The sequence below is a fragment of the Mustelus asterias genome, chromosome 6 (assembly GCF_964213995.1).
Source record: "Mustelus asterias chromosome 6, sMusAst1.hap1.1, whole genome shotgun sequence".
NCBI classification, from domain to species: domain Eukaryota; kingdom Metazoa; phylum Chordata; class Chondrichthyes; order Carcharhiniformes; family Triakidae; genus Mustelus; species Mustelus asterias.
In genome coordinates this window covers 114,441,454-114,467,448 of record NC_135806.1, presented here as the reverse complement: position 1 = coordinate 114,467,448, position 25,995 = coordinate 114,441,454, and the positions used below count along the sequence as shown (strand labels likewise).

General features: G+C 45.1%; 1 protein-coding gene across 2 annotated transcripts in view; it reads left to right on the top strand.

The window, feature by feature from the left end:
• Positions 1–25,995, top strand: part of dmgdh (dimethylglycine dehydrogenase) — a 111,071-nt gene that overhangs the window by 52,682 nt on the left and 32,394 nt on the right. For both annotated transcript variants that reach the window (XM_078214975.1, XM_078214976.1), the window contains exons 6-9: positions 13,377–13,625; positions 17,879–18,077; positions 22,024–22,193; positions 24,966–25,119. In XM_078214975.1, coding sequence (XP_078071101.1) covers positions 13,377–13,625; positions 17,879–18,077; positions 22,024–22,193; positions 24,966–25,119 — 772 coding nt within the window. The remainder of the gene's footprint in view (positions 1–13,376; positions 13,626–17,878; positions 18,078–22,023; positions 22,194–24,965; positions 25,120–25,995) is intronic.

Here is a 25,995-nt window from a genome sequence, read left to right as displayed (position 1 = left end):
CTTCAGTAGCACATCTCAGTATTTAATTACGTACACAATAGCAGAAGTAAACAAACTCAAGAGCTGACTGTCTGGAACATGTTGTCCATTTAGCATGAACCGTGAAGGAATGACTGTGAGAGCGAAGTCGAATCTAGAGGAAAGCTGTTTCCAGGACTTGAGCTGTCTTCAGCTGTAAGCAGAGACTGAGCCAACAGCTATAAACTCCTCTTGAAGTATTAATCAGATGGTATGTGGTGCAACAGAAGTAACAGGAACATCTTGGAAATTAGTTACCTAATGGAACAAAAACATGCACGGCACACTTTCAGTTCCTTAAACAATTTATATTTGTGGGGATTCTGAGTGGGGAAATTGCTTTCTAAGTTAAAAAACTTTTTTAAAAATCTTTTAAATTAACTGAAATTGGCACTGCTGCCTCGCAGCGCCAGGGTCCCGGGTTCGATTCCCGGCTTGGGTCACTGTCTCTGTGGAGTTTGCACGTTCTCCCAGTGTCTGCGTGGGTTTCCCCCGGGTGCTCCAGTTTCCTCCCACAGTCTGAAAGGTGTGCTGGTTAGGTGCATTGGCCATGCTAAATTCTCCCTTAGTGTACCCGAACAGGTGCCGGAGTGTGACGACCAGGGGATTTTCACAGTAACTTCATCGCAGTGTGAATATAAGCCTACACGTGACTAATAAATAATGAATAAATTTAAATATCGGACACAACAACAGTAACATTGGTTGAAAAACTTGACCTATATCAGACTCCTGTCAAGTAAAGTGGTCCCTAACTGTCGGTCACTTTTTAATTAGTATGTTTGCCTCAAAAGAGTGGCGCAGCACCCTTGCAGCTCAGTTTGTGCAAACAAAGATAATCCATTTAGACAGACTGATCAGAGGTCAGTATGGTGCCTTTGTGTTGCACTTCCAGATAGTGATATCTGGGAACAACTGGTAAGCACATCACAGTCTCATTAAACTATGCTAATCAATCCAATTGTTTAAATTTCTGATTTGACATGAGAAACCTGCTCATACTTTGACATACTTCATAAATTTAATATTTGTAGTATTTTGATCAATGCAGGCGTTTGGATCACACAGTGACGTTTGAAGTGTCCCACAGCGGATTCTGCCACTGTGGCATTTTTCCATTTACCTTGATAACTCTCAGAAGCACCGGGAGGTTTCTAACCTACAAATATTTGCCATCCATCACAACACAGTATTTCCAAATAATATTTGGAACAAATAGAATTCAGCAAAAAATAAGTGAAAATGAAGTGTTTCAGAATTGAGATTAGATGGAAATCACGCAGTGAAAGTGGATGGGTGTCAGGTAGCCTGTCAATCACATTTTAATGAGATTCAAAAATTAAAATCAGCCGGGACTTGCTCCTACGAGAGAAACATGGTGGCACAGTGGTTAGCACTGCTGCCTCGCAGCGCCAGGGACCCGGGTTCGATTCCTGGCTTGGGTCACTGTCATAGAATCATAGAATCCTGCAGTGCAGAAGGAGGCCATTCGGCCCATCGAGTCTACATCGATCACAATCCCATCCAGGTCCTATCTCCATAACCTCATGCATTTTACCCTAGCTAGTTCTCCCCCCCCCCCCCCCAAAATTAAGGGGCAATTTAGCATGGCCACTCCACCTAACCGCACATATGTTGGCTGTGAGAGGAAACTGGAGCACCCAGAGGAAACGCACGCAGACATGGAAAGAATGTGCAAACTCTCCACAGGCAATGACCCGAGTGTCTGTGTGGAGTCTGCGCATTCTCCCCATGTCTGTATGGGCTTCCTCTGGGTGCTCCGGTTTCCTTCCACAGTCTGAAAGATGTGCTGGTTAGGTTTAATGGCCATGCTAAATTATCCCTTAGTGTACGCGAACAGGCGCTGCAGTGTGGCGTCTAGGAGATTTTCATAGTAACTTCATTGCAGTGTTAATGTAAGCCTACTTGTGACACTAATAAATAAACTTAAAACTTAAACGATGTCATTCGGGTGCGCTGCCTGCCTCCATGTCTGCACTGATCCTCCTGCTGAATCTCCTCCTACAGTGAATCCAAATTCTTGGTGTGTTGGGGGGGGGTTTTGGCGGTCAATGCTAATGGAGCTCAGCTGATTTGTCACCTCTCTGCAGCTTGCTGGGTAGTTTCTCCCCATTTATTAAATCACTGGCCACAATAAATTGCGTGATGGAATGGGCTGGGTTAGCACGCCAATCATATAAAATCAGCCAGACTTCATTCCCATGACTGGGTGGCACAGTGGCACAGTGGTTAGCACTGCTGCCTCACAGCGCCAGGGACCCGGGTTTGATTCCGGCTTCAGGTCACTGTCTGTGTGGAGTTTGCACGTTCTCCCCGTGTCTGCGTGGGTTTCCTCCGGGTGCTCCAGTTTCCTCCCACAGTCCAAAGATTAGTGTGCGGGTTAGGTTGATTGGTCGTGCTAAATTGACCCTATTGTCAGCAGGATTAGCAGGGTAAATATGTGGGGTTACGGGAACAGGGCCTGGGTGTGATTGTGGTCGGTGCAGACTCGATGGGCAAATGGTCTCCTTCTGCACTGTAGGGATTCTAGGATTCACTGATAGCGCTTGGGTGCATCTCCACTCCAGCCCCACTGATAGGGATTCAGTTCTCCATTAATTTAGGTTGATTGGCCATGCTAAATTGACCCTAGTATCAGGGGGATTAGCAAGGTAAATATGTGGGGTTACAGGAATAGGGCCTGGGTGGGATTGTGATTGGTGCAGACTTGATGCACCGAATGGCCTCCTTCTGCACTGTAGGGATTCTATGATTCTATGAAGTGTGCCCTCAAGGAAGAACGCGTAAAGTTATATGAGGCCTTGGCATGAACAAGCAATATATCTGGACAGGTTGACTTTGTGTCCCCACTCCATTAAACTTTTATGTTTAAGACGGGAAGCTGCTTGCATTGGCCACAATGTCATGACCATTATTCATTTGTAAAAATATAATTTCAAAGTTGCTGGTGTTATTTGCTAGTTTGTGTAATTACATGAAAGTATATAGTAACTTAAGAAACTAATCCAAGTATGGTTCCCAAGTACATTATAATGAGGAGTATCTGATGTCCATTTGCTGCAGCAACATTATGGCCCAAAGCAACATTTTAAGACCAAATAGGTTATCTAAAAACTCATAAAACTTGTGTTCAGGGATGGTCTGCTAATAACATTGAAGTGAGCGTTGGAGCAGAATGGCCCACTATTAGGATGTTAATAGTGCCCACAGTCTTTTCTGCATCAAGGGCCTTCAATGCTTCTTGATTTCAAGTGGAGTGAATGAAGTGGGCTGCAGGCTGACATCTGTCTTGATGAGGATCTCAGGAGGAGGCGGAGGTGGATCGCTCCCTCAGCACCTCTGGCAGAAGATTATTGCAAAAGCTTCCATCTTGTACATTGCATTGATGTGCTGGGCCCCTCTTTTGTTGGAATTCTTTTCCCCCAGGGCCATTGAATATATTATTAGACCGACTTTTGATCTAAAGGAAGTCAAGCGTTACGGGAGTCAGGCAAGAAAGTGGCGCTTAGGCCTTAGTCTAATTAGCTGTGATATTACTGAATAGTGAAGCAGATGCAATGGGTTGAATGGCCTACTTTTGCTTTTATTTCTTATGATCTTATGAGACAGTTTGCAACTTATGATAATGAGGCTGTGACCTCCCATCTTGTAAACAGCAACATCCACAAAGTGGGATGTTGATGGATTCAGGAGGTAAGCACCTTCACATTTACCTCTTGATCCAGGTGCCTGCCGATGAAACCTCCACCACCGCCACCCCCTCCCCGAGCCCCGCAACATCCTGCCCTAACATACCATTCCCATTCCAGCAGTATCCTGATCTTTCCTCCTCCAGATCCAGATGCCCCCATCATCACCAGGCCTGCTGGTGGTGGGTGTTGCCATGCATCTGCTGCCCTTGTTCTTCAAGATGGTGGAGGTGGCAGGTTTGGAAGGTGCTATCAAAAGAACCTTGGCAAGTCGCTGCAGTTCAGCTGGTAGACGTTAAGAACTGCTTTCACTCTGCGCTGCTAGTAGAGGGAATGAATGCTTAAGGTATATAAATGTAAATAAATGGTCCTCTTTCTTCCCTCCATCCCTAAATTCTATTCTTTGACAACAGTTAAAAAATGTCCTTCAAAAGAACAATATTTCAGAAACAGCATTTGGAATAAGATTATTGCTATTACCTTCAAGGAAAAACACATTGTACGAAGGAATAAACTGAATATTAATTCTATACCACTGATGGACTGAAATTCATTTCCATCTGCCCCAGGTGAGCTAACTTGTGATTTTTCAATTGGATCACATGTTCTTTCTGAGCTACAACAGCAATTCTTTGATGTTATCCCTTCCACAAAGTCATGCTACTGATGATCGGCATGCTTGATGGCAGACGGGATAATGCAACCTTATCAGCTCCTCAGATGGGTGTATTCAGCCTTGTGATAGAAACACATTGTTATGGCATTGGAATGAAATAAAAGTTTGCACTTATGTTGGACCTTTCACCCCCCTTAGAGGACACCACAAAGCACTTTATAACCAAGAGATTACTTACGAAGGCCAGGCTGTTAAATAGCTGCCTAGATCCTGTGGGTTGGAATTCCATTCCAAAACTCTCTTTCTTTAAGATGCTCCTTAAACATCACCTTGAAACCAAAAACTTCCATTAAATCCCAGTGGATTTTTTTCTCTGCATATTGGGGGCAGTCTTACCAGAATTTGAGGAAGTGGAGGGATGGGTTGGTAAGTTTGCTGACGACACCAAGGTAGGTGGTGTTGTGGATAGTTTGGAGGGATGTCAGAAGTTGCAGCGAGACATAGATAGAATGCAAGACTGGGCGGAGAAGTGGCAGATGGACTTCAACCCGGATAAGTGTGTAGTGATCCATTTTGGCAGATCCAATGGGATGGAGCAGCAGTATAAAATGAAGGGTACCATTCTTAGCAGTGTAGAGGATCAGAAGGACCTTGGGGTCCGGGTCCATAGGACTCTTAAATCGGCCTCGCAGGTGGAGGATGCGGTCAAGAAGGCGTATGGCGTACTAGCCTTCATTAATCGAGGGATTGAGTTTAGGAGTCGGGAGATAATGCTGCAGCTTTATAGGACCCTGGTTAGACCCCACTTGGAGTACTGCGCGCAGTTCTGGTCACCTCATTACAGGAAAGATGTTGAAGCCATTGAAAGGGTGCAGAGGAGATTTACAAGGATGTTGCCTGGATTGGGGGGCATGCCTTATGAGGATAGGTTGAGGGAGCTTGGTCTCTTCTCCCTGGAGAGACGAAGGATGAGAGGTGACCTGATAGAGGTTTACAAGATGTTGAGGGGTCTGGATAGGGTGGACTCTCAGAGGCTATTTCCAAGGGCTGAAATGGTTGCTACGAGAGGACACAGGTTTAAGGTGCTGGGGGGTAGGTACAGGGGGGATGTCAGGGGTAAGTTTTTCACTCAGAGGGTGGTGGGTGAGTGGAATCGGCTGACGTCGGTGGTGGTGGAGGCAAACTCGTTGGGGTCTTTTAAGAGACTTCTGGATGAGTACATGGGATTTAATGGGATTGAGGGCTATAGATAGGCCTAGAGGTGGGGATGTGATCGGCGCAACTTGTGGGCCGAAGGGCCTGTTTGTGCTGTGACTTTCTATGTTCTATGTTCTATGTTCTATGTTCTAATTTGGCAGTTTTGGTTCCAGCGAGAAACACAGCAAAGCCTGGCTGCACTGAGATTGGGGCATTATGTTTAAAGGGCGACCCGATGAGAACATGAATGACCCCCCCCCCCTCAGCCCACCATGGAGGTCTCAGGGGCTCCCCCCAACCCTGATCACCCGCTCACCCCCCCACCCGTTCACCCCCCCCCCCCCCCCCCCCCATCGAAATTGGCACTCACTCATCTCCAGAGGAGGCAGTGTTGCCTCCACTCCCCCGGAATATCGGGCCCCTTTCTCCTGCCCCACAACAGTCAGTGCTGGCTCCTCCCCTCCCACCGCCAGCCCCTCCCAAAAAGGGCCATCACCCACATCTCCAGCTTTAACGTCAGCTCCTGACCGCCACCACATACAAATGAATCCCCCACCCCCCCCCATGAGGTGCCCCACTGGGGTCTGTCCCTGACATTGGTCCCTGGTACATGTTGGCACTATCAGGTTGGCACTGTATGGTGCCAACCAGACAGTGCCAACCTGGGCCAGGGACAGTGTCATGGGGGTTTGGCAGGCCACTGCCTGGCCATGTCCCTCTCCCACGGGGGCTATACTCACCTTTACACCCCTGGTGGGATCATCCATGACATGTCTGGGTGAACCTGTTGTGAACCGCGCCAAGATGACTTCACGTCATCAGTGTGACTATAGGGCAGGGGATCAATATCAGGGTTGGGATGGGGGTGGGGGGTTGGGGGGGGGGGGGGGGGGTGGCGGAGGAGGAGGGTGCCGGGGGGATGTTTAATAATATGGAAATCTATTAAAATGTATGTGATAGAAGTCAGAGAATCCTCACAGTGCAGAAGGAGGCCATTTGGCCCATCAAGCGTGAACCTAATGACATCACCGGCGAGGGCAGGGAAGATCCAAAATCGTGTTCTCACCGGCGAGAACTACGACTTCCGGATCCTGAACCCTACCGGCAACCTCGCAGACGGCAAACACGGGCTCAAGATACCGCCCATTGATTCAAGATACCAATACAACTTTAGTAAAAGAAGATATAAGTAAGAGTAAGCGATCAACAGATACTCTACAGTTAGAAATGAGGACAAGGAGAGAACTATAATGGAAGTTACCTGCAGGCAACTTGATTGAGTGGGGGAAAAACAGAGCTATTTCACTGGAAGACTTTAATTTTTTAAAAATAGGGAATACACAGGAGCTGAAGTCAAAAAGGTATCGAATTTCTTGATTCCATTCAAGAGAGTTTACTGGAGAAGTATATTCTAAAACAACTCAGAGGAGAAGATCTGGTCATGAGTAATGATGTGGAGATGCCGGCGTTGGACTGGGGTAAACACAGTAAGGAGTCTAACAACACCAGGTTAAAGTTCAACAGGATTATTCGGCAGCAAACGCCACTAGCTTTCGGAGCGCTGCTCCATCGTCAGGTCACTCACCTGATGGCGTTTGCTGCCAAATAAACCTGTTGGACTTTAACCTGGTGTTGTTGGACTCCTTTCCATGAGTAATGAGCCAGATGTTAATAATGAAACAGTAAGTTAACATTTTGTTACGAACAGCCCCAGTTGGGGTTCCCTAGAAGTTACTGATCCAGGCGAGAGCCCTTGATTTGTCACCTTCCTGGGATACCCCCTGAGTGTCACAAATCCTGGTGAGGAGGGATGACTGGCTCCGAGTTTTTAGTAAACCCACCCTCTGCTGGTAGCAACAAGGTTTAATCTAACACAGTCCCCACTCCGTTCGATACCTCTTCCAGGCCCTCTTAAAAAGGAGCCAACTCAACCAGACTTTCTTGAGTTAAGATAGAGTAATTTTATTAGCTACTAAAAGGTAAGGAGAAATGGTAAAATACATGTTTCTACATTCATACAAATTAGAGATAAGAATTGGGTCCAATGGTAAGTAAATATAAATAAAAATTTATATGCAACAGTCCTTGAGTTGTGAGGAGCAGATGATGATGCTTAAGTTTATTTCTTTTTGTCACAAGTAGGCTTACATTAACACTGCAATGAAGTTACTGTGAAAATCCCCTAGACGCCACAATCTGGCGCCTGTTCGGGTCAATGCACCTAACCAAACACGTCTTTCAGACTGTGGGAGGAAACCGGAGCAGCTGGAGGAAACCCACGCAGACACGGGGAGAACGTGCAAATTCCACACAGACAGTGACCCGAGTCAGGAATCGAACCTGGGTCCCTGGCGCTGTGAAGCAGCAGTGCTAACCACGGTGCTACCAGTATTGTTGACTTCTGCTGATAAACAGTTGATTCTTCAGTTCAGGTGTTCGGTAGTTTGGTAGGAATTTTGGTTCTTTTCCAACTATGATCCTTTTGCTGGCTGATTGGCTCTCACAGAAAGAGAGAGTTTTAGATGTTCCTGCAAAAGCTGGCTATCTTTACAGGGGCCTTGGCTCAGTTATTGTATTCTCTTCAGTGTAGCAAACTTTCAGCTGCTTTTCTCACAGCACACACACACACACACACACACAGACTGACAGAACAACACAGACTGATAGAAAGCAGGCTTTTAACTGCCAGATGTGTGTATTCCAGGAGGACCTGAATGTAGCAGCCTGTCTAGGCCATTGACTAATGGTATTTACCAAAAAAATTGGTATAAGCTAATGGTATTTGCTACCAAATAAACCTGTTGGACTTTAACCTGGTGTTGTTAAAACTCTTACTAGGCCATTATACTCAGGGTCTTGGAGCTTAGAGGGCCATTACGTCTCTTTGTCCTTACTGGAGATGGCAATCAGTCTTTGTTTGGTTTTACAAATACCTTGTCTGGAAGCAGAGGAAGGGGTTCCATTGTTCCTTTGAGAAATCCTCTCCAGCCATTCCTGCTTATTGTACATTCTCAATCACTTTCGGTGTCTGTGCCCATTTTTAAAATATACAACTCCAGTCTTTTAAAGTCCAATATTTCCTTGCGTAATTCCAGGGTTTTTCTCCATCGCCATAACAATTTACCTAAAAGTGACTGTTATATGATTGAAATCAATGTATGGGTTGAAAAAGGAAATGTAACAGTTGTCAAGATTTTAGATTTTGCTAAGGCCAACTTTAGCAGGATGTGACAGAGACTGGTTGTTATCAGGTAAAACCACAGAAGAACAGTGTGTTCATAAAGGATTTTAGCTTAAGATGGGACCAGTATACACCACCAAGGGCCAAGAACTCTACTTACTAAATAAAGCAGTCATGGTTGGCAACATGACTGGCTCCATATCTTTACTAAGCCCACCCTCTGCTGGTAGCAACAAAGGTTTAGTCTAACAAGGTTCCTACTCCCTTGGATACCTTTTCCAGACCCATTAGTTATGTTTATATAGTTACGTTGGCAAGCGTGTCTGTGTGGGGTTTCTTCCGGGTGCAGTGTAGATAATATTGCAAATAAAAGTAAACTAACAGCAGCCATGCTGAATGGTTTGTGCTAGTCTTCATCAGAGAGGAAGATAAAACCGGGGAAACTCATGATGAATCAAAGACTGGAAGCCACTGAAACTAACATGAAAAAGAAAACAGATGTAGAAAACACCATGGCACTAAAGTCTGATAGATACCCAGGAGCTGATGGCTCCCACCTTAGGGTTTTAAAGGAAATGGTTGAGGAAACTACAGGTGCTCAGCGACATTCATCCAAAGTGCTCTCAATTCAGGGACTTTATCTCACAATTGGAAAATTACGAACGTACGAAAGGTGAGAGAGAGTGAGAAACAAAAAATTATAGACCTGTTGAGGTTATCCATTTTCGACCAAAAATGCATCGATTTGAGTATTATTGAAATGTTAGTCTAGCAGTTGCTGTGGGGAAGTTATTGCATTTTATGATTAAGCGCAGAGTGACTTAGCACATTGACAAATCTGAGCTGCTCTGAAAAAGAGAACTGCGTCTGTAATGCCAACTGCATCTGTGGTTTTACCTGATAACAGCCAGTCTCTGTCACTTCCTGCTAAAGTTGATCTTAGCAAAGTCTAAAATCTTGATAATTGTCACGTTTCTCTTTTCAACCCAAACATTGATTTCAATCATATAACGGTCACTTGTAGATAAATTGTCATAAAGCTCATATCTAACAAACCAAATTGAATTTTATGAGGAAGTAACTAAAGTAGTAGAGAAGTGGTTTATAAGGATTTCCAAAATGCATTCTGCAGCCGATGGATTTCAACAGTGATTGTGAGATAATTCAATTTGAACCAAAAACTGGATACCTTGGGGAATATTGTTTCAAAGGCATAAAGCTTTAAACAGTGAGGTCCAAGAGCTGTTGCGATCCGTGTCCACCGATCACTGAAATGTAGAGATCAGGTACAAAAATAAATCAAAAAGGCAATGAGATATTAGCCTATATATCGAGAGGGTTAGAATATAATGTTGGGGAAGTCTCGCTATAGCTATTCATAGTCTTGGCTAGACCACTTCTTCAGTGGTATTTACAGATCTGAGCACTGCGTCTTAGGATAGATATATTGGCCTTGGAACGCTCCAAGGGTTCAATTGATTTGATTTATTATTGTCACATGTATTGGTATACAGTGAAAAGTATTGTTTCTTGTGCGCTATACAAACAAAGCATACCGTTCATAGAGAACGAAACGAGAGAGTGCAGAATGTAATGTTACAGTCATAGCTATGGTGTAGAGAAAGATCAACTTAATATAAGGTAGGTCCATTCAAAAGTCTGATGGCAGCAGGGAAGAAGCTGTTCTTGGGTTGGCGCATAAACTAGGCTTGCATTCCTGCAATCTCCTGGCTGAGGGTGATTTTATTGAGGTTTTTCAGATTTTAAAGGAAATTGTTAGGGTAATGAGGAAGGAATATTTTCTGCTCCTGCGGGAGTCTAGGATAAGGGAACAAAATGTGAATGTCGGAGCCAGGCCATTCAGGAGAGAAGTTGGGAAACACATCTTCATGCAAAGGATGGTACAATGTGTGGCCCTGTCTCCCACTGACATCAATAGACGCTAACTCAGTAAGTCATTTTACATCTGAGATCAATCATTTTTTGCTAGAAAAAGGATTTAAGGATATAGAGTCCAACTGGGTAAATAGATTAGGATACATATCAGTTCATGTGTTCTCAATGTTCTTCCAGGTACTATAGTGATACTATAGTTGGCAGACAACTCCACTAAATTTGATTTTTCTTCTGCAACGCCTTTTGTTTATCTCGGACCAATCACCATCAATTATACTTATCAACCTTCTCTGCACATTCCATACGGGTAATCTTCACCTTTACCCCCCAGGGTAAAGGTTTTGTTTCTGATCAACTCCAGTCTTTCATTTGAACAAAGAACAAAGAACAATACAGCACAGGAACAGGCCCTTCGGCCCTCCAAGCCCGCGCCGCTCCCCGGTCCAGGATTGAATCCTGAATCCAGGATCCCCGCCCAATTTTCCAGCCTATCTACATCCTAATATCCTATCCACCGAGCTGTCCCTCACAGCTACGATGCTTTGTTCATCACAACCTATTAACTCACCCCCACCCCCCCATTCCAGACCATGTGATCTCCAGGGAGAGGCGAAAACCCAGAGTGAAAACCCCAGGGCCAATATGGGGGAAAAAAATCTGGGAAATTCCTCTCCGACCCCCTGTGGCGATCGAAACGAGTCCAGGAGATCACACTGGCCCTGATCAGAAAATGCTTCCCAACCCTATTCATTTCCACTTCTGCTTTACGAACACCATCTGAATTCCCTGCCCCCGAGACAGGTTCCCAACTATCCGCAGTCTCGCTCTGTACTGGCACCAGCAAGATGATCATAGAATGAAGCCTTGAAACGAGAAACAAAGAACAATTAGCCCGCGCCACTCCCTGGTCCAAACTAGACCACTCTTTTGTATCCCTCCATTCCCACTCCGTTCATATAGCTGTCTAGATAAGTCTTAAACGTTCCCAGTGTGTCCGCCTCCACCACCTTGCCCGGCAACACATTCCAGGCCCCCACGACCCTCTGTGTAAAATATGTCCTTCTGATATCTGTGTTAAACCTCCCCCCCTTCACCTTGAACCTATGACCCCTCGTGAACGTCACCACCGACCCGGGGAAAAGCTTCCCACCGTTCACCCTATCTATGCCTTTCATAATTTTATACACCTCTATTAAGTCTCCCCTCATCCTCCGTCTTTCCAAGGAGAACAACCCCAGTTTCCCCAATCTCTCCTCATAACCAAGCCCCTCCATACCAGGCAACATCCTGGTAAACCTCCTCTGTACTCTCTCCAAAGCCTCCACGTCCTTCTGGTAGTGTGGCGACCAGAACTGGACGCAGTATTCCAAATGCGGCCGAACCAACGTTCTATACATCTGCAACATCAGACCCCAACTTTTATACTCTATGCCCCGTCCTATAAAGGCAAGCATGCCATATGCCTTCTTCACCACCTTCTCCACCTGTGACGTCACCTTCAAAGATCTGTGGACTTGCACACCCAGGTCCCTCTGCGTCTCTACACCCTTTATGGTTCTTCCATTTATCGTGTAGCTCCTCCCTACATTATTCCCACCAAAATGCATCACTTCGCATTTATCAGGATTGAACTCCATCTGCCATTTCTTTGCCCAAATTTCCAGCCTATCTATATCCTTCTGTAGCCTCTGACAATGTTCCTCACTATCTGCAAGTCCTGCCAGTTTTGTGTCGTCCGCAAACTTACTGATCACCCCAGTTACTCCTTCCTCCAGATCATTTATATAAATCACAAACAGCAGAGGTCCCAATACAGAGCCCTGCGGAACACCACTAGTCACAGGCCTCCAGCCGGAAAAAGACCCTTCCACTACCACCCTCTGTCTTCTATGACCAAGCCAGTTCTCCACCCATCTAGCCACCTCCCCCTTTATCCCATGAAATCCAACCTTTTTCACTAGCCTACCATGAGGGACTTTGTCAAACGCTTTACTAAAGTCCATATAGACAACATCCACGGCCCTTCCTTCGTCAACCATTCTGGTCACTTCTTCAAAAAACACCACCAGGTTAGTGAGGCATGACCTCCCTCTTACAAAACCATGCTGACTATCGTTAATGAGTTTATTCCTTTGTGAGTAGTTATGTTGCTCTTTTGTCACTCTATTGTTATCGATCATTATAGAGGCTGTGGCCTTCATAACTGCCAGATAGGTCTCTTCTCTTTAACTTATGGGTGGCACAGTGGTTAGCACTGCTGCCTCACAGCTCCAGGGACCTGGGTTCGATTCCCGGCTTGGGTCTATGTCTGTGTGGAGTTTGTACATTCTCCCCATGTCTGCGTGGGTTTCCTCCGGGTGCTCCAGTTTCCTCCCACAGTCCAAAGATGTGCGGGTTAGGTTGATTGGCCATGCTAAATTGCCCCTTAGTGTCCTGGGATGCGTAGGCTACCGGGATTAGTGGGGTAAATGTGTGGGGTTACGGGGATAGGGCCTGGGTGGGATTGTTGTCGGTGCAGACTTGATGGGCCGAATGGCCTCTTTCTGCACTGTAGGGATTCTGTGATTCTTGCAGTGATTTTAAATGACAAACTAATTCACAAACATTAATAATATGATTTTGCTGCTGGTTTTTAATTTGAAAATATGCAAGTGTCCATTGTCAGCTGAGCTCATCTGAAGTTTGGTTGCTCAGCCCTTTTGCCAAGCTGGATCTGATGAATGAGTAGATAAAGCTCACTTTACTTGCTGTGTTGCAGGATTCTGGGCTCATGAAATTGGGAATATGATTGGTTTGGAGCATCCCCTTATCCCTGTCCATCATCAGTATGTCATCACAGCAACAGTCCCAGAGGTGAAGGCACTGAAACAAGAGCTTCCTGTTCTCCGCGATTTGGAAGGATCATACTACTTGCGTCAGGAGCGTGATGGTCTCCTCTTTGGTCCCTACGAAGATCAGGAGAAGATGAGGATACAGGAGTCTTGGCTAACGGATGGTGTCCCACCAGGTACGCGGAGGATATTATAGTTTCATTTAAAAGTATTCATTTGTTATTGTATTTCATACAAGCGCTGAATTATACTTCAAGGCAAGAGCAAGAATGGGGGATATTTTTTCTGCGCCAGCCCTGGTGACATTGTGAACATGTTTATAGAGAACTATATACAATTGTTCTACAGTTAACCTCAAAAGAAAATCTACTTCCTCATTTCTGTGGCCTTGATATTAAACATAGGAACACAGGAGCAGGAGTTGACCATTCAGCCTTAGAGCCTGCTCCACCATTCAATAAAGTCATAGTTGATCATCTACTTCAATGCCTTTTTCCCCAAACTGTCCCCATATCCCTTTACATCATTGATAGTTAGAAATCTGCTTTAAACATACTCAAAGACTGCGCTCCGGGGAAGAGAATTCTAAAGATTCACAACCCTCTGAGTAAAGAGATTTCTCCTCATCTGGGTCCTAATTGACTTCCCCTTGGTTTAAAATTGTGTCCCCTGGTTCTAGATTTCCCAACCAGGTAAAACATCTTACCTGCATCTACCCTGTCTGTCCCTTTTAAGTACTTTGCAGGTATCATTGAGATCACCTCTCATTCTTCAAAATTCTTGAGAATACAAGTCCAGTTTCCTCAATCTCTCATAGCATAGTCCTGCCATCCCAGGATTGAGTCTGGTGAACCTTAGTTGCACTCCCTCTATAACATCTTTCCTAAGGTAAGAGAACCCAAAACTGCACACGTGCTCCAGGTGCGGTCTAACCAAACTTCTATAAAATTGAAGCAAGACTTTGCACTTGAATCCTCTTGCGATAAAGGCTAGCATACCATTAGCCTTCCTAATTGCTTGCTGCACCTGCATGTTAGCTTTTGATGACTTATTGATCAGGACACCCAGATCCTTTTGTACATCTACTTTCTAATTTCTCATCATTAAAGAAATACTCTGCACATCCACTCCTCCGACTTTACATTTTTCCACATGATATTCCATCTGCCATGTTTTTACCCACTCACTAAGCCTTCCAAATCCTCTTGAAGCAGCTTTGCATCTTCCTCACAACACACATTCCCACCTAGTTTTTGTGCCATCAGCGAACTTAGAAATATTACACTTGATCCCCATATCGAAAACATTGATATATATTGTGAACAGATGGGGCCAAGTACTAATCCTTGTGGTATGCCACTAACGATGATGTGGAGGTGCCGGTGTTGGACTGGGGTAAACACAGTAAGAAGTCTCACAACGCCAGGTTAAAGTCCAACAGGTTTATTTGGTAGCACAAGCCACTAGCTTTCAGAGCGCTGCTCCTTCATCAGGTGAGTGGGATTTCAGTTCACAAACAGGGCATATAAAGACACAAACTCAATTTACAAAATAATGGTTGGAATGTGAGTCTTTACAGGTAATCAAGTCTTAACGGTACAGACAATGTGAGTGGAGAGAGGGTTAAGCACAGGTTAAAGAGATGTGTATTGTCTCCAGCCAGGACAGTTAATGAGATTTTGCAAGCCCAGGCAAGTCGTGGGGGTTACAGATAGTGTGACATGAACCCACGATCCCAGTTGAGGCCGTCCTCATGTGTGCGGAACTTGACTATCAGTCTCTGCTCAGCGACTCTGCGCTGTCGTGTGTCGTGAAGGCTGCCTTGGAGAACGCTTACCCGAAGATCAGAGGCTGAATGCCCGTGACCACTGAAGTGCTCCCCAACAAGGGAGTGTGTATGTCACAGAGGTGAAAATATGTGGCCTTTGTGATAGAGAAAGCATGCAGTTCAATAGGATACCGAGGTTCTAACATCTTGTTAAAGCTTGAGAGACGTGGGAGAAGGATGAAACCACCAGAAAGAGAACAGAGAGCTGAATAAAATGCATGAGCGTGGGGGCCACGCACCCAGCATTCAGACTCCCAAGCCCACCACCCAACGACACCAAATAAAATGTCAATTGGGTCAATGAAGAGAGCCGGGCCACAGACAGAGGGTATCCTGCTCAAGGAGAGCAGTAGGGCCGGATATCCAGTGTTGGAGCTCGACGGCAGTGACCAGATCGAGGTCAGGGCCTGTCATTTATAGGGCCACTCCAGCCTCTTGAGCTGTGCAATGCAGAAATGGGCCCCTCTGCATGAGGTCTCAGGTTCTTAAATCATGGCCAGGAATTTACATTCCCTTTCTCCCCGTGAGTTCTGAGGCGACGAGAGAGAGCTTAAAATTACAGGTATCAAATTTTACAAGAGGAAGTCCACCCATGCCCCAATTAATGGCCACTTAAAAGCTTTTTCCCACCCAGCCTCAGTTTTTAGGCTGGCAGGCAGAAGATATTTCAATTTTGGCTTCTCCCCCCGATCCAAGTTCAATCTCAATGGGAATGGAGGGGGTGGGTGTGGGCGGCAAGACCTCAATCATTTCCCCCTTATGATACCCTCCAGGTCTTTCTAACACCACCACCACCACCACCACCGCGCCCCCCCCCCTCCCTTTACCCTTCCACTTACCTTTCCACCAGGTCTTGGCATTTAATTCCCAGGCATCGAGATTCAGTGGCTCTTCTGGTCACTCCAATGCCGTTCCCCGCCAACTCTTCGGAAGGTGGGGGCCGAGCCCTGATCATCCTGAATGAAAATTCTGGCCCATGAATTTAAGTCAGTATGCATCTACACAGCACACTGCTTCCAGTGGCCAAAGAACGCTGAACAACCAAGATGTCCTTCTGCCCTTAGACAACTCACCGTTACAGTTTGCCTGATGAAAATCATGGGAAATACAGCTGGTGTAAATTCCACTCTGAAAGCATTTTATTCCATTCTGCGTGTATTATGGCAGTCGGTTGCCTTTTCATTGAGCACAACTAGCCAGTTACCTTCAATTTGCATTGTGTGGGCAGGCTCCTGACTCCCAGACCTTCCCGCTAACCAGACTGGCGTGATAACATTGGGAATATGATCCAATGTCTTCGCACCTGAGAACATGTTGCCACATGCACGTTTCACTTCCGTTTATGGAATGTATTATTCAGGCCAGAGTTTGTGATGGGTGCTGAAGCCAATGGCTTCAAACTGTTCAATTAGAAGAAATTGTGGCTCATTCAAGAGTAGAAGGGAGACAACATAGAGGCAATGAAGGGGTCAAGAGAAGTTGTGAAGAGCAGGATGCTGTCAGCAGTACAGGCAGAACCTGAAGGGATGTCTTTGGATCACATAGTCATGGGGAAGAGTGTAAATGAAAAACAGCTCAGAACCAAGGAAGAATCTTTGCAGGACTCTGGAGGAAGTGGCTTAGGCCAAGTAGGAATGCAATGGAAAGCATGAGGACATGTGCGCCCTTTCTATTGCTGACTGCAGAAGAAAAATTCAAGCCACAAAGTCTTCAGCTGCAGTGGGGTTCAGTGGCCCAAAAGCCATGAAGTTGACCACCAGCCCTGCAGCTACACGACTGACAAGTTTGTGGTTGCAATTCTGTTTCTACCTCCATCTCCCAGTGTTAGGTCTTGTCAGAGGCATGTGCCTGAACCAAGGGTGCGACCAGGGTCTAGCTTCCCAATAGCATAATTCTTACGCCAAGGCGGGCAGAGCATGTATGTTCCTTAACCAGCACACGGACAAGGAGTACCCTGCAAATCCAGCCTCTATGTGTTTAATAAAGGCTTGTTAAGGGTTGTGAAGGATTTATTCAAGGCTACTCATAATGAAGCTGTGCATGTTTTTTTGCATGGAAATGGTAAATGTGTATTAAAAACAGTGGTTACTGTTTGAAGGAAGGGCAAGCTCAGCACAGCTAGTACTTATTTAAAAATAATCGGTGGCAGATATGGGATAGAGGTGAAGGATGCAACCATATTTCACTTATTGGCTTGAATTTCACTGGCAATCCAAACCCCTGCTGACAACTCTGACTTGACCTAATGCCCTCTAGCATCCTTGAACCAACCCAGCTGCCACTGGCATTCTAGCATGAGCCGTCAACCTTACCTCAAATCAAATGAGTCCCACTGTCAACCCCAATATGACCCTGCTCTCGCTGGCATACTGATTTAACTAGTACTGGTAGGCAATTTAGAGGATTGATTGCTGTTGGGATCCATCAATTTGTGAATGTATAATCTGCAGGAAGACATCTTGTTTTTCTATGAACACATCAACTATCAGCAGCACTAAGTCTCCCCCCCCTCCCCCCCTCCCCGGTATTATTCACATATCAGATATATCAGAATTCAGGCAGTGTTTGTACTAAGGGTTTTTATATGATGGTGTATTCCAGGATTTGGCAAGGAACTTTTCGAATCGGATTTGGATAGGATCATGGAAAATGTTGAACATGCTATGGAGATGGTCCCGGTTTTAAAAGAAGCAGACATAATCAACATAATATCAGGTCCTATCACATACACCCCAGACATTCTTCCTATGGCTGGACCACACCATGGTGTACGGAATTACTGGGTGGCTATTGGCTTTGGGTAGGTACAGTTTCTGTTCCCTTTTCAACCAACATCATTCCTTGTTTCATTCATTCATGCATGACCACAGATAAAATGACAGATTTTCCACTTTAGTGACATCCTGACACATCTTCAACAGGGCGTGAATGCTACTACAACAAAAACAGAAAATGCTGGAAAACCTCAGCAGGTCTAACAGCATCGATGGGGAGAGAATAGAACCAACGTTTCGATGACCCTTTGTCAGAGCCGAAGGGTCATCTAGGCTCGAAACATTGGCTCTATTCTCTCCCCACAGATGCTGTCAGACCTGCTGAGATTTTCCAGCATTTTCTGTTTTTGTTTCAGATTCTAGCATCCGCAGGGTTTTGCTTTTATCATGAATTCTACTAATTGTTTCTGGGCGTTCAGTGGGGGGGGGCAGGTAAAATCAGCCCTTCTGGGTTTGAACTCCTAGATCTGTCAACATCTGTTGACTGATCATCCTTTTGAATGATTAGATGTCAACTTTACAAGTGTAAAGCCTGGGTGATTTTAACTCTTGGGTCTCATTGGCATTGTCCCTGTTGGTCTCTTGTTGAAACCTGAGTACATAAAAAGACTTAGCATGCTTGCAAATCCACCGTGAGACATTCAAAACAACAGAAATAAACTTGCTCTTGGGTAGTTTTCATGCGATACTCACCAAAATTGAGATTTCTCCGAGGAATCTGATGTTCTCAATGTCAGGATTACACAAGACTATGGACTAAGTGACAGAAGCAGTTACCGGATCTAAAGAAGAAATAACTGAAGTGGAAGAATTGGAAACCCAGCTGGCTGAAGTCAAAACCATGCTCACTCGTACGTCTAAAAGTGAGAAATCATTGAAGCATGGATTGGCAACCTTGATAATTAAGAATGGCACAATAATCTTCGCACGTCTGATACCCCAGAGAACACAAACAAGAGACTTGGATCCACTGGAAAATGAAGAATAAAGTCTGAAGGAAGCTTTGCAGTTTGAAGCTTTGAACAGGAAGGTATCTATCATACTGTCAAGCATATCTCTATTTATCTTGATTTGTCAGCAGACTACCTTCACATCTCTAGATAATTTGCACTGAATGACATGAATCTTAAATACACTGTTCCAGCTGAAAATATAGACAGAAGAGGACGTTTGATTCCTGAGTTCCTATGATAAGATGAGTGAACTTACTGAACAGTTGCTGGCTGTTCATTCTTCACCAGGCGAATTTCTGGCATGGATGGGAGAGTTATAAGATAAATGTAGGGGGACAGGGTGAAACTAGTTACGGGTGCTGAATTTTTTTTCATTGTTCATTCCCTTTCGACTGTACCCATATACAGCAAGACAAGGCCAACATTCAAGTTTGGGGGGACTGATTAGTGGAAAGTTACATTTGCACAACACGAGCACTGGGCATTGGCCATCTACAACACGAGAGAATCCAACCATCTCCCCTTGACATTCAATGGCATTAACATTGTTGAATCCCCTACTATGAACATCCTGGGCGTTTCCATTGACCAGAACTGAACTAGACCAGCCATAAAAAATATCTGTGGTTACAAGAGCAGGTCAGAGGCTGTGAATTCTGTGGAGACCACCTCATTCCCTAAACCCTGTCCACCATCTACAAAGGCACAAGTCAGGGGAGTGATGGAATAATTTCTACTTGCCTGGATGAGTGGATCTCCACTCAAGAAGCTCAACACCATCCAGGACAAAGAGGCCACTTGGCACCCCATTGACCAACTTCACATTCATTTTCTCCACCGCCAACACACAGTGGCAACAGTGTGTATCTTCTGCAAGACGCACCTACGCAACGCATCAAGGCTCCTTCAACAGCACTTCCAACTTGGCAACCTCAACTGTAATGGAACACCACCAGCCGCAAAACCCCCTCTAAGGCACACACCATCCTGATTTGGAAGTATGTCACCGTTCCTTCACTGTCACTGGGTCAAAATCCTGGACCTCCCTTCCTAACAGCACTATGAATCACAGGTTTGTTATGGTGCAGAAGAAGGCCTTGCTGGGGTTTGCCTGCACCACATGGACTACAGCGTTTCAAGAAGGCAACTCACCACCACCTTCTCAAAGACATTTAGGGATGGGCAATAAATATTGGCCTATCCAAAGACATCTACATCACACAAAAGAGTAAATAAAAGTAACATAAAGACCAGACCATATTTCCCTACAGGAAATCAGTGAACCAGTCCAGTGGTCTCATGGTCAGTATTACTGACAGTAAGAAGTCTGACAACACCAGGTTAAAGTCCAACAGGTTTATTTGGTAGCAAAAGCCCCTAGCTTTCGGAACGCTGTTCCTTCGTCAGATGGGTGGGAGTTCTGATCACAAACAGGGCACAAAGACACAAACTCAATTTACATGAATAATGATTGGAATGTGAGTCTTTACAGCTAATCAAGTCTTAAAGGTACAGACAATGTGAGTGGAGAGAGCATTAGGCACCGGTTAAAAAGATGTGTATTGTTTCCAGACAGGAAAGTTAGTGAGATTTTGCAAGTCCAGGCAATGTCCACTGATAGTGTGACATGAACCCAAGATCCCGGTTGAGGCTGTCCTCATGTGTGCGGAGCTTGACTATCAGTTTTTGCTCAGCGATTCTGCGTTGTCGTGTGTCGCGAAGGCCGCCTTGGAGAACACTTACCTGAAGATCAGAGGCTGAATGCGTGGTCAAGGGCATTCAGCCTCTGATCTTCAGGTAAGCGTTCTCCAAGGCGGCCTTCACGACACACGACAACACAGAATCGCTGAGCAGAAATTGATAGCCAAGCTCCACACACATGAGGACGGCCTCAACCGGGATCTTGGGTTCATGTCACACTATCAGTAACCCCCATGACTTGCCTGGACTTGCAAAATCTCACTAATTTTCCTGTCTGGAAACAATACACATCTTTTTAACCGGTGCCTAATGCTCTCTCCACTCACATTGTCTGTACCTTTAAGACTTGATTAGCTGTAAAGACTCACATTCCAATCATTATTCATGTAAATTGAGTTTGTGTCTTTGTGCCCTGTTTGTGATCAGAACTCCCACCCACCTGACGAAGGAACAGTGTTCCGAAAGCTAGGGGCTTTTGCTACCAAATAAACCTGTTGGACTTTAACCTGGTGTTGTCAGACTTCTTACTGTGTTTACCCCAGTCCAACGCCGGCATCTCCACATCAGTATTACTGAGGCCAGTTTTTATATTACAGCTTTATTTAATTCATTAATTGAATTTAAATATCCCAACTACCATTGTAGGATTTGAACTTTTATCATTGGGTTATTAGGCGAGGACTCTGGATTACTAATCCAGTAACATAACTGGTGTGGCTGGGATTTTCCAGTCCTGTCTATGGCAGGAATTGTCGTGGGTGGGTTGGAAAATTTCATGGATCAGCCAAAGGACTTCAGGTGGGAATTTCATTAAACCCCTATTAAATTATTTCTGGCCTTATTCGCTTAAGGGGAACAATCCCAGTACATTTAGTCTTTCAATGTAATGAGGTGCGGTAGCCCTAGTATTATTTTATTAGATATCCACTGCATTCTCTCTAAAGACTTGGGCAAAATGTTCCTGTCCCATCTGAGGGAATCATAGCGGGCAGGACAGGACCATACAAATGTCCGTTGACCTCGCGCGGGATTTTCCTGTCTTGGGACGAGTGCGGCCGGAAAATCCTGACCTTGACGTCCTACCTAGATTCAGATCCCTTTTGCCAGTGTGGACTCCTCAGTTGCCCTGTCCCCACATACTCTGGTAGGGTCAGCCCAGGAGATCACTGAAACCTATTTCCTCTATCAGTCCTTGTTTTCCGAGTTAACCAGGCAACATATATGCTTGTGAGTTTAATTACTTAAAAAATCCTCGCTAAACAATTGGGCATAAATTATGATTGTTTTCAGCTTAACAGAAAGATATCTGCATTTTCAGGTATGGAATCATTCATGCTGGTGGGATTGGGAAGTACCTTAGCGATTGGATTATGGAAGGGGAACCTGATTTTGACCTCATTGAACTTGATCCCAATCGTTATGGAAAATGGACAACAACCAAATTCTCAATAGATAAAGCAAGAGAGTCATACGGGTTCAACAACGCTGGTAAGAAGGTTGGAGGGGTTTGGGTATGATTTAATTGATAAGTTTACATCTTTGACATTTCTGGGTCAAAATCCATCCAATGTGATTTTACTGAAAGCAGTAGATTTTATACAAATATTTACCATGTTTACATATAGAGAGGTATACCATGGTATATTATTGTGTCTGCTATTGCTCACATGTCATAATTTCAGTAAAGCCATGGAAGCTATGTTAGAAAAGCCCATCCTGCCTTGCATTTCTGAGTTACTTGAATTGGAACTTTTGGAATTGAATCCCTATCGCAGGAAATGGCAAGTTAGAACTAGCTGAGGAATTCTTACAGAGAACCAGTGTAGACACGCCAGGGTAAATGGCCTCCTTTGGCCTGTAACATTTGAAGCTAAGTCACAAGGGTAAACCATAGTTTTAGATGAAGTGATTGATCCAAAACTTTTGAACTCAAAAATAACCTCTGTTGGCTCTGACTCACCACTGCCCACCATCCATGCCTGTCCCTCCATCCATCCATAACTGAACTGAGTAGAAATAGCAACAATAAATGCTTGAAAATCTCAGCAGATCTGACAGCATCTGTGGAGAAAGAATAGATCTAACGTTTTGAGTCTGGATGACAGCACTAACCACAAGAACTGTGTGGAGTGTGCACATTCTCCCCATGTCTGCATGGGTTTCCTCCGGATGCTCTGGTTTCCTCCCACAGTCCAAAGATGTGCGGGTTCGGTTGATTGGACAAACTAAATTGCCCCTTAAGGCCCGATTTTACCATTGCATTGCACCCATTTTCGGGCGCGAAAACTTGGTAAAGTCGGATGTGATCATTCTCTGGTGGGGGGAGGGAGGTGGGTCAGATCATTCTCTGATGGGAGGGAGGAGGAGATGGGTCAGATGTATCTCTGGTGGGGGGAGGGGGCAGGAGGAGGGTCAGGTGCATCTCCTTCCCTGGGGGGGGGGAGGAGGGAGGCCCAATAATTCTCCGGTGGTGAGGGGGGGGCCAAATTGCTCTCTGGTTGGGGGGGAGGAGGAGAGGAGGGAGGCCAGATCGTTCTCTGGTGGGGAGGGGGACGGGGGACGGAGGGGGGGGGGTTGACAGGGTCAGGGGGGTCCACTCCCACTCTGTGGGCGATCGGTGGGGGGGAGAGAGGTCCGCTGCCACTCTGTGGGCGATCGGTTGGGGGGGGGGGGGGGAGGGCGGCAGGGGGTCACGATCGGTCTGGGTAGCGGGGGGGAAGCTGGGTGGATAAGGGGGACAGTTATGTTGTGGGGGTAGGGCGATGTATATGGGGGCCATCGCTCCCGGGCCGCTTTATCTGCTTTTTGTGGCCTGGGAGCAAAGTGGCAGGGGAGTGTTTTTCAATTTTTTTTCTCACTGTTCATGCGCAGTTGAAAGCTCCGTTCAGAGCAGCAACGTTTCAGGGGAGATAAGCCCCGCCCACAGCGCAATTCAGATTCGTGATTTTTCTTTCAGGCCGAGTGCATATGGGGGCGCCTGAGAACAGTTTTCCAAATCGTATCTGAATTGCGCCCAGATTCAGCACTTAGAATCGAAATGGTAAAATAGGGCCCTTGATGTCAGGGGGACTAGTTGGGTAAATGCATAGGGTTGCAGGGATAGGGTTTGAGTGGGATTGCTGTTGGTGCAGACTCGATGGACCAAATGGCCTCCTTCTGCACTGTAGGGATTCTAATTATTTGGGAACCACTAATAATTATGCAGATTATTACAGATGCACAGTGGTGTGAGGGTTATTGTTTTTAATCAACTCCTTTCCTACTTATTGGTCTTCAATTGGATTTCAGAAATAAATTATTTTAATGAAATTTATGTAGATCTTCATTACTCAGTAATTTCTGCTTATATGATGTACAATTCAGCCTCTCAAAACAGGTGCTAAAAAGACATGAAATTGCAAAACATTAAAGGGTAGAGATTAAGGAGAGAAAGGATTTGAAGAGATACTAAACAAGATGGAGGAAAGGGGGTTTGTGTAATTAGGAGGCCACTTAAAGAAGGAGGAAATGTTGGACATGTGATATTAAACCCAAAGATGCAGGAAACCCTCAGCAGGGTATGCAGAGACAGGACAGTCATGTTAACATTTCAGATCTATCGCCTATAAACGTTGGTTAGGCCACATTTGGAATACTGCGTCCAATTCTGGTCACCACACTACCAGAAGGACGTGGAGACTTTGGAGAGAGTACAGAAAAGGTTTACCAGGTTGTTGCCTGGTATGGAGGGTATTAACTTTCAGGAGAGATTGAATAAACTGGGATTGTTCTCCCTGGAAAGACGGAGGCTGAAGGGCGATCTGATAGAAGTTTATAAAATTATGAGTGGTATAGATAGGGTGAACAGTTGGAAGCTTTTTCCCAGGGCAGAAATGATAATTACAAGGGGGCACAAGTTCAAGTTAAGGGGGGAAAGGTTCAGTGGAGATGTGCGGGGGAAGTTTTTTTACACAGAGAGTGGTGGGGGCCTGGAATGCACTGCCAGGTGAGATGGTTGAGGGAGATACGTTAGCCACATTTAAGACTTATCTGGATAGACACATGAACAGACAGGGAATAGAGGGATACAGGCAGTTGGTCTAGATAGATCAACATGATCGGCGCAGGCTTGGAGGGCCGAAGGATCTGTTCCTGTGTTATGCTGTTCTTTGTTTGTCTTCTGTTGGATCTTAAAAGGGAAGCGGTAATTGTTATTTATGGGATTACTGGTAGCTGTATTCACAAATTACCTGACATAATTTGAATTTTTTCCTTCCTTAGTTGGATATCCCAAAGAGGAGCGGTTTGGAGGAAGACCAACAGAAAGAGTAAGTGAAGTTTATGAAATCTTGAAGGACAAGGTATCCATGGGGTTCCACGCCGGCTGGGAACAGCCACACTGGTTCTACAAACCTGGAGATGACACAGGATATAGGTGAGATGGAAAATTATATCTAAGCGTGAATGAAAGTGTAAACCGTTCATGTGACTGAAAAAGCAGTGGTTCATTCTGGGATGTTTTTTCCATGTGGAGATAAATGTGCCAAATAAACCTGAAAGGAACTGGCAAATGCTCAGTTCAGTTTCAGCATCTTAGTCCCGACAATTCGCACAGTCACAGGGAGTATATATCATTTACAGATGCGATGCAACTACTCTGAGGCTCCTTTGACAGCACCTTCTAAATCCACGACCTCTACCACCGAGAAGAACAAAAGCAGCAGATGCATGGCAACACCGCCAGCTGCAAGTTCCCTTCCAAGTCACACACAATTCTGATTTGGAACGATGTTGTTCCTTCATTGTCACTGGGTCAAAATCTTGGAACTCCTTCCCTAACACCACTTTGGGTTTACTAAATCACAAGGTTGCTGCAGTTCAAAAAGGCATCTTACCATCACCTTCTTGAGGACAATTAGGGATGGGCAATAGATGCCAGTGACACCCACATCCCAATGCTAATCTCTTATGTGGGACTATTTTGAAAGCCTTCTGAAAGTCCAAATAAGCTACATCCACTGACTCCTTCTCATCGAGTCTACTAGTTGCATCCTCAAAGAATTCCAATAGACTTGTCAAGCGTGATTTCCCCCATGTAAATCCATACTGACTTTGTCCAATTCTACCACTGTTTACCAAGTACTCTGCTATAAAATCTTTGATAATGGACTTTAGAATTTTCCCTGCTACTGACATCAGGCTGACTGGTCTTTTATTCTCTGTTTTCTCTCTATCTCCCTTTTTAAATAGTTAAACATTAGCTACCCTCCAATAGATATCACCAATGTTAGAAACACTTCAGATATCTTTC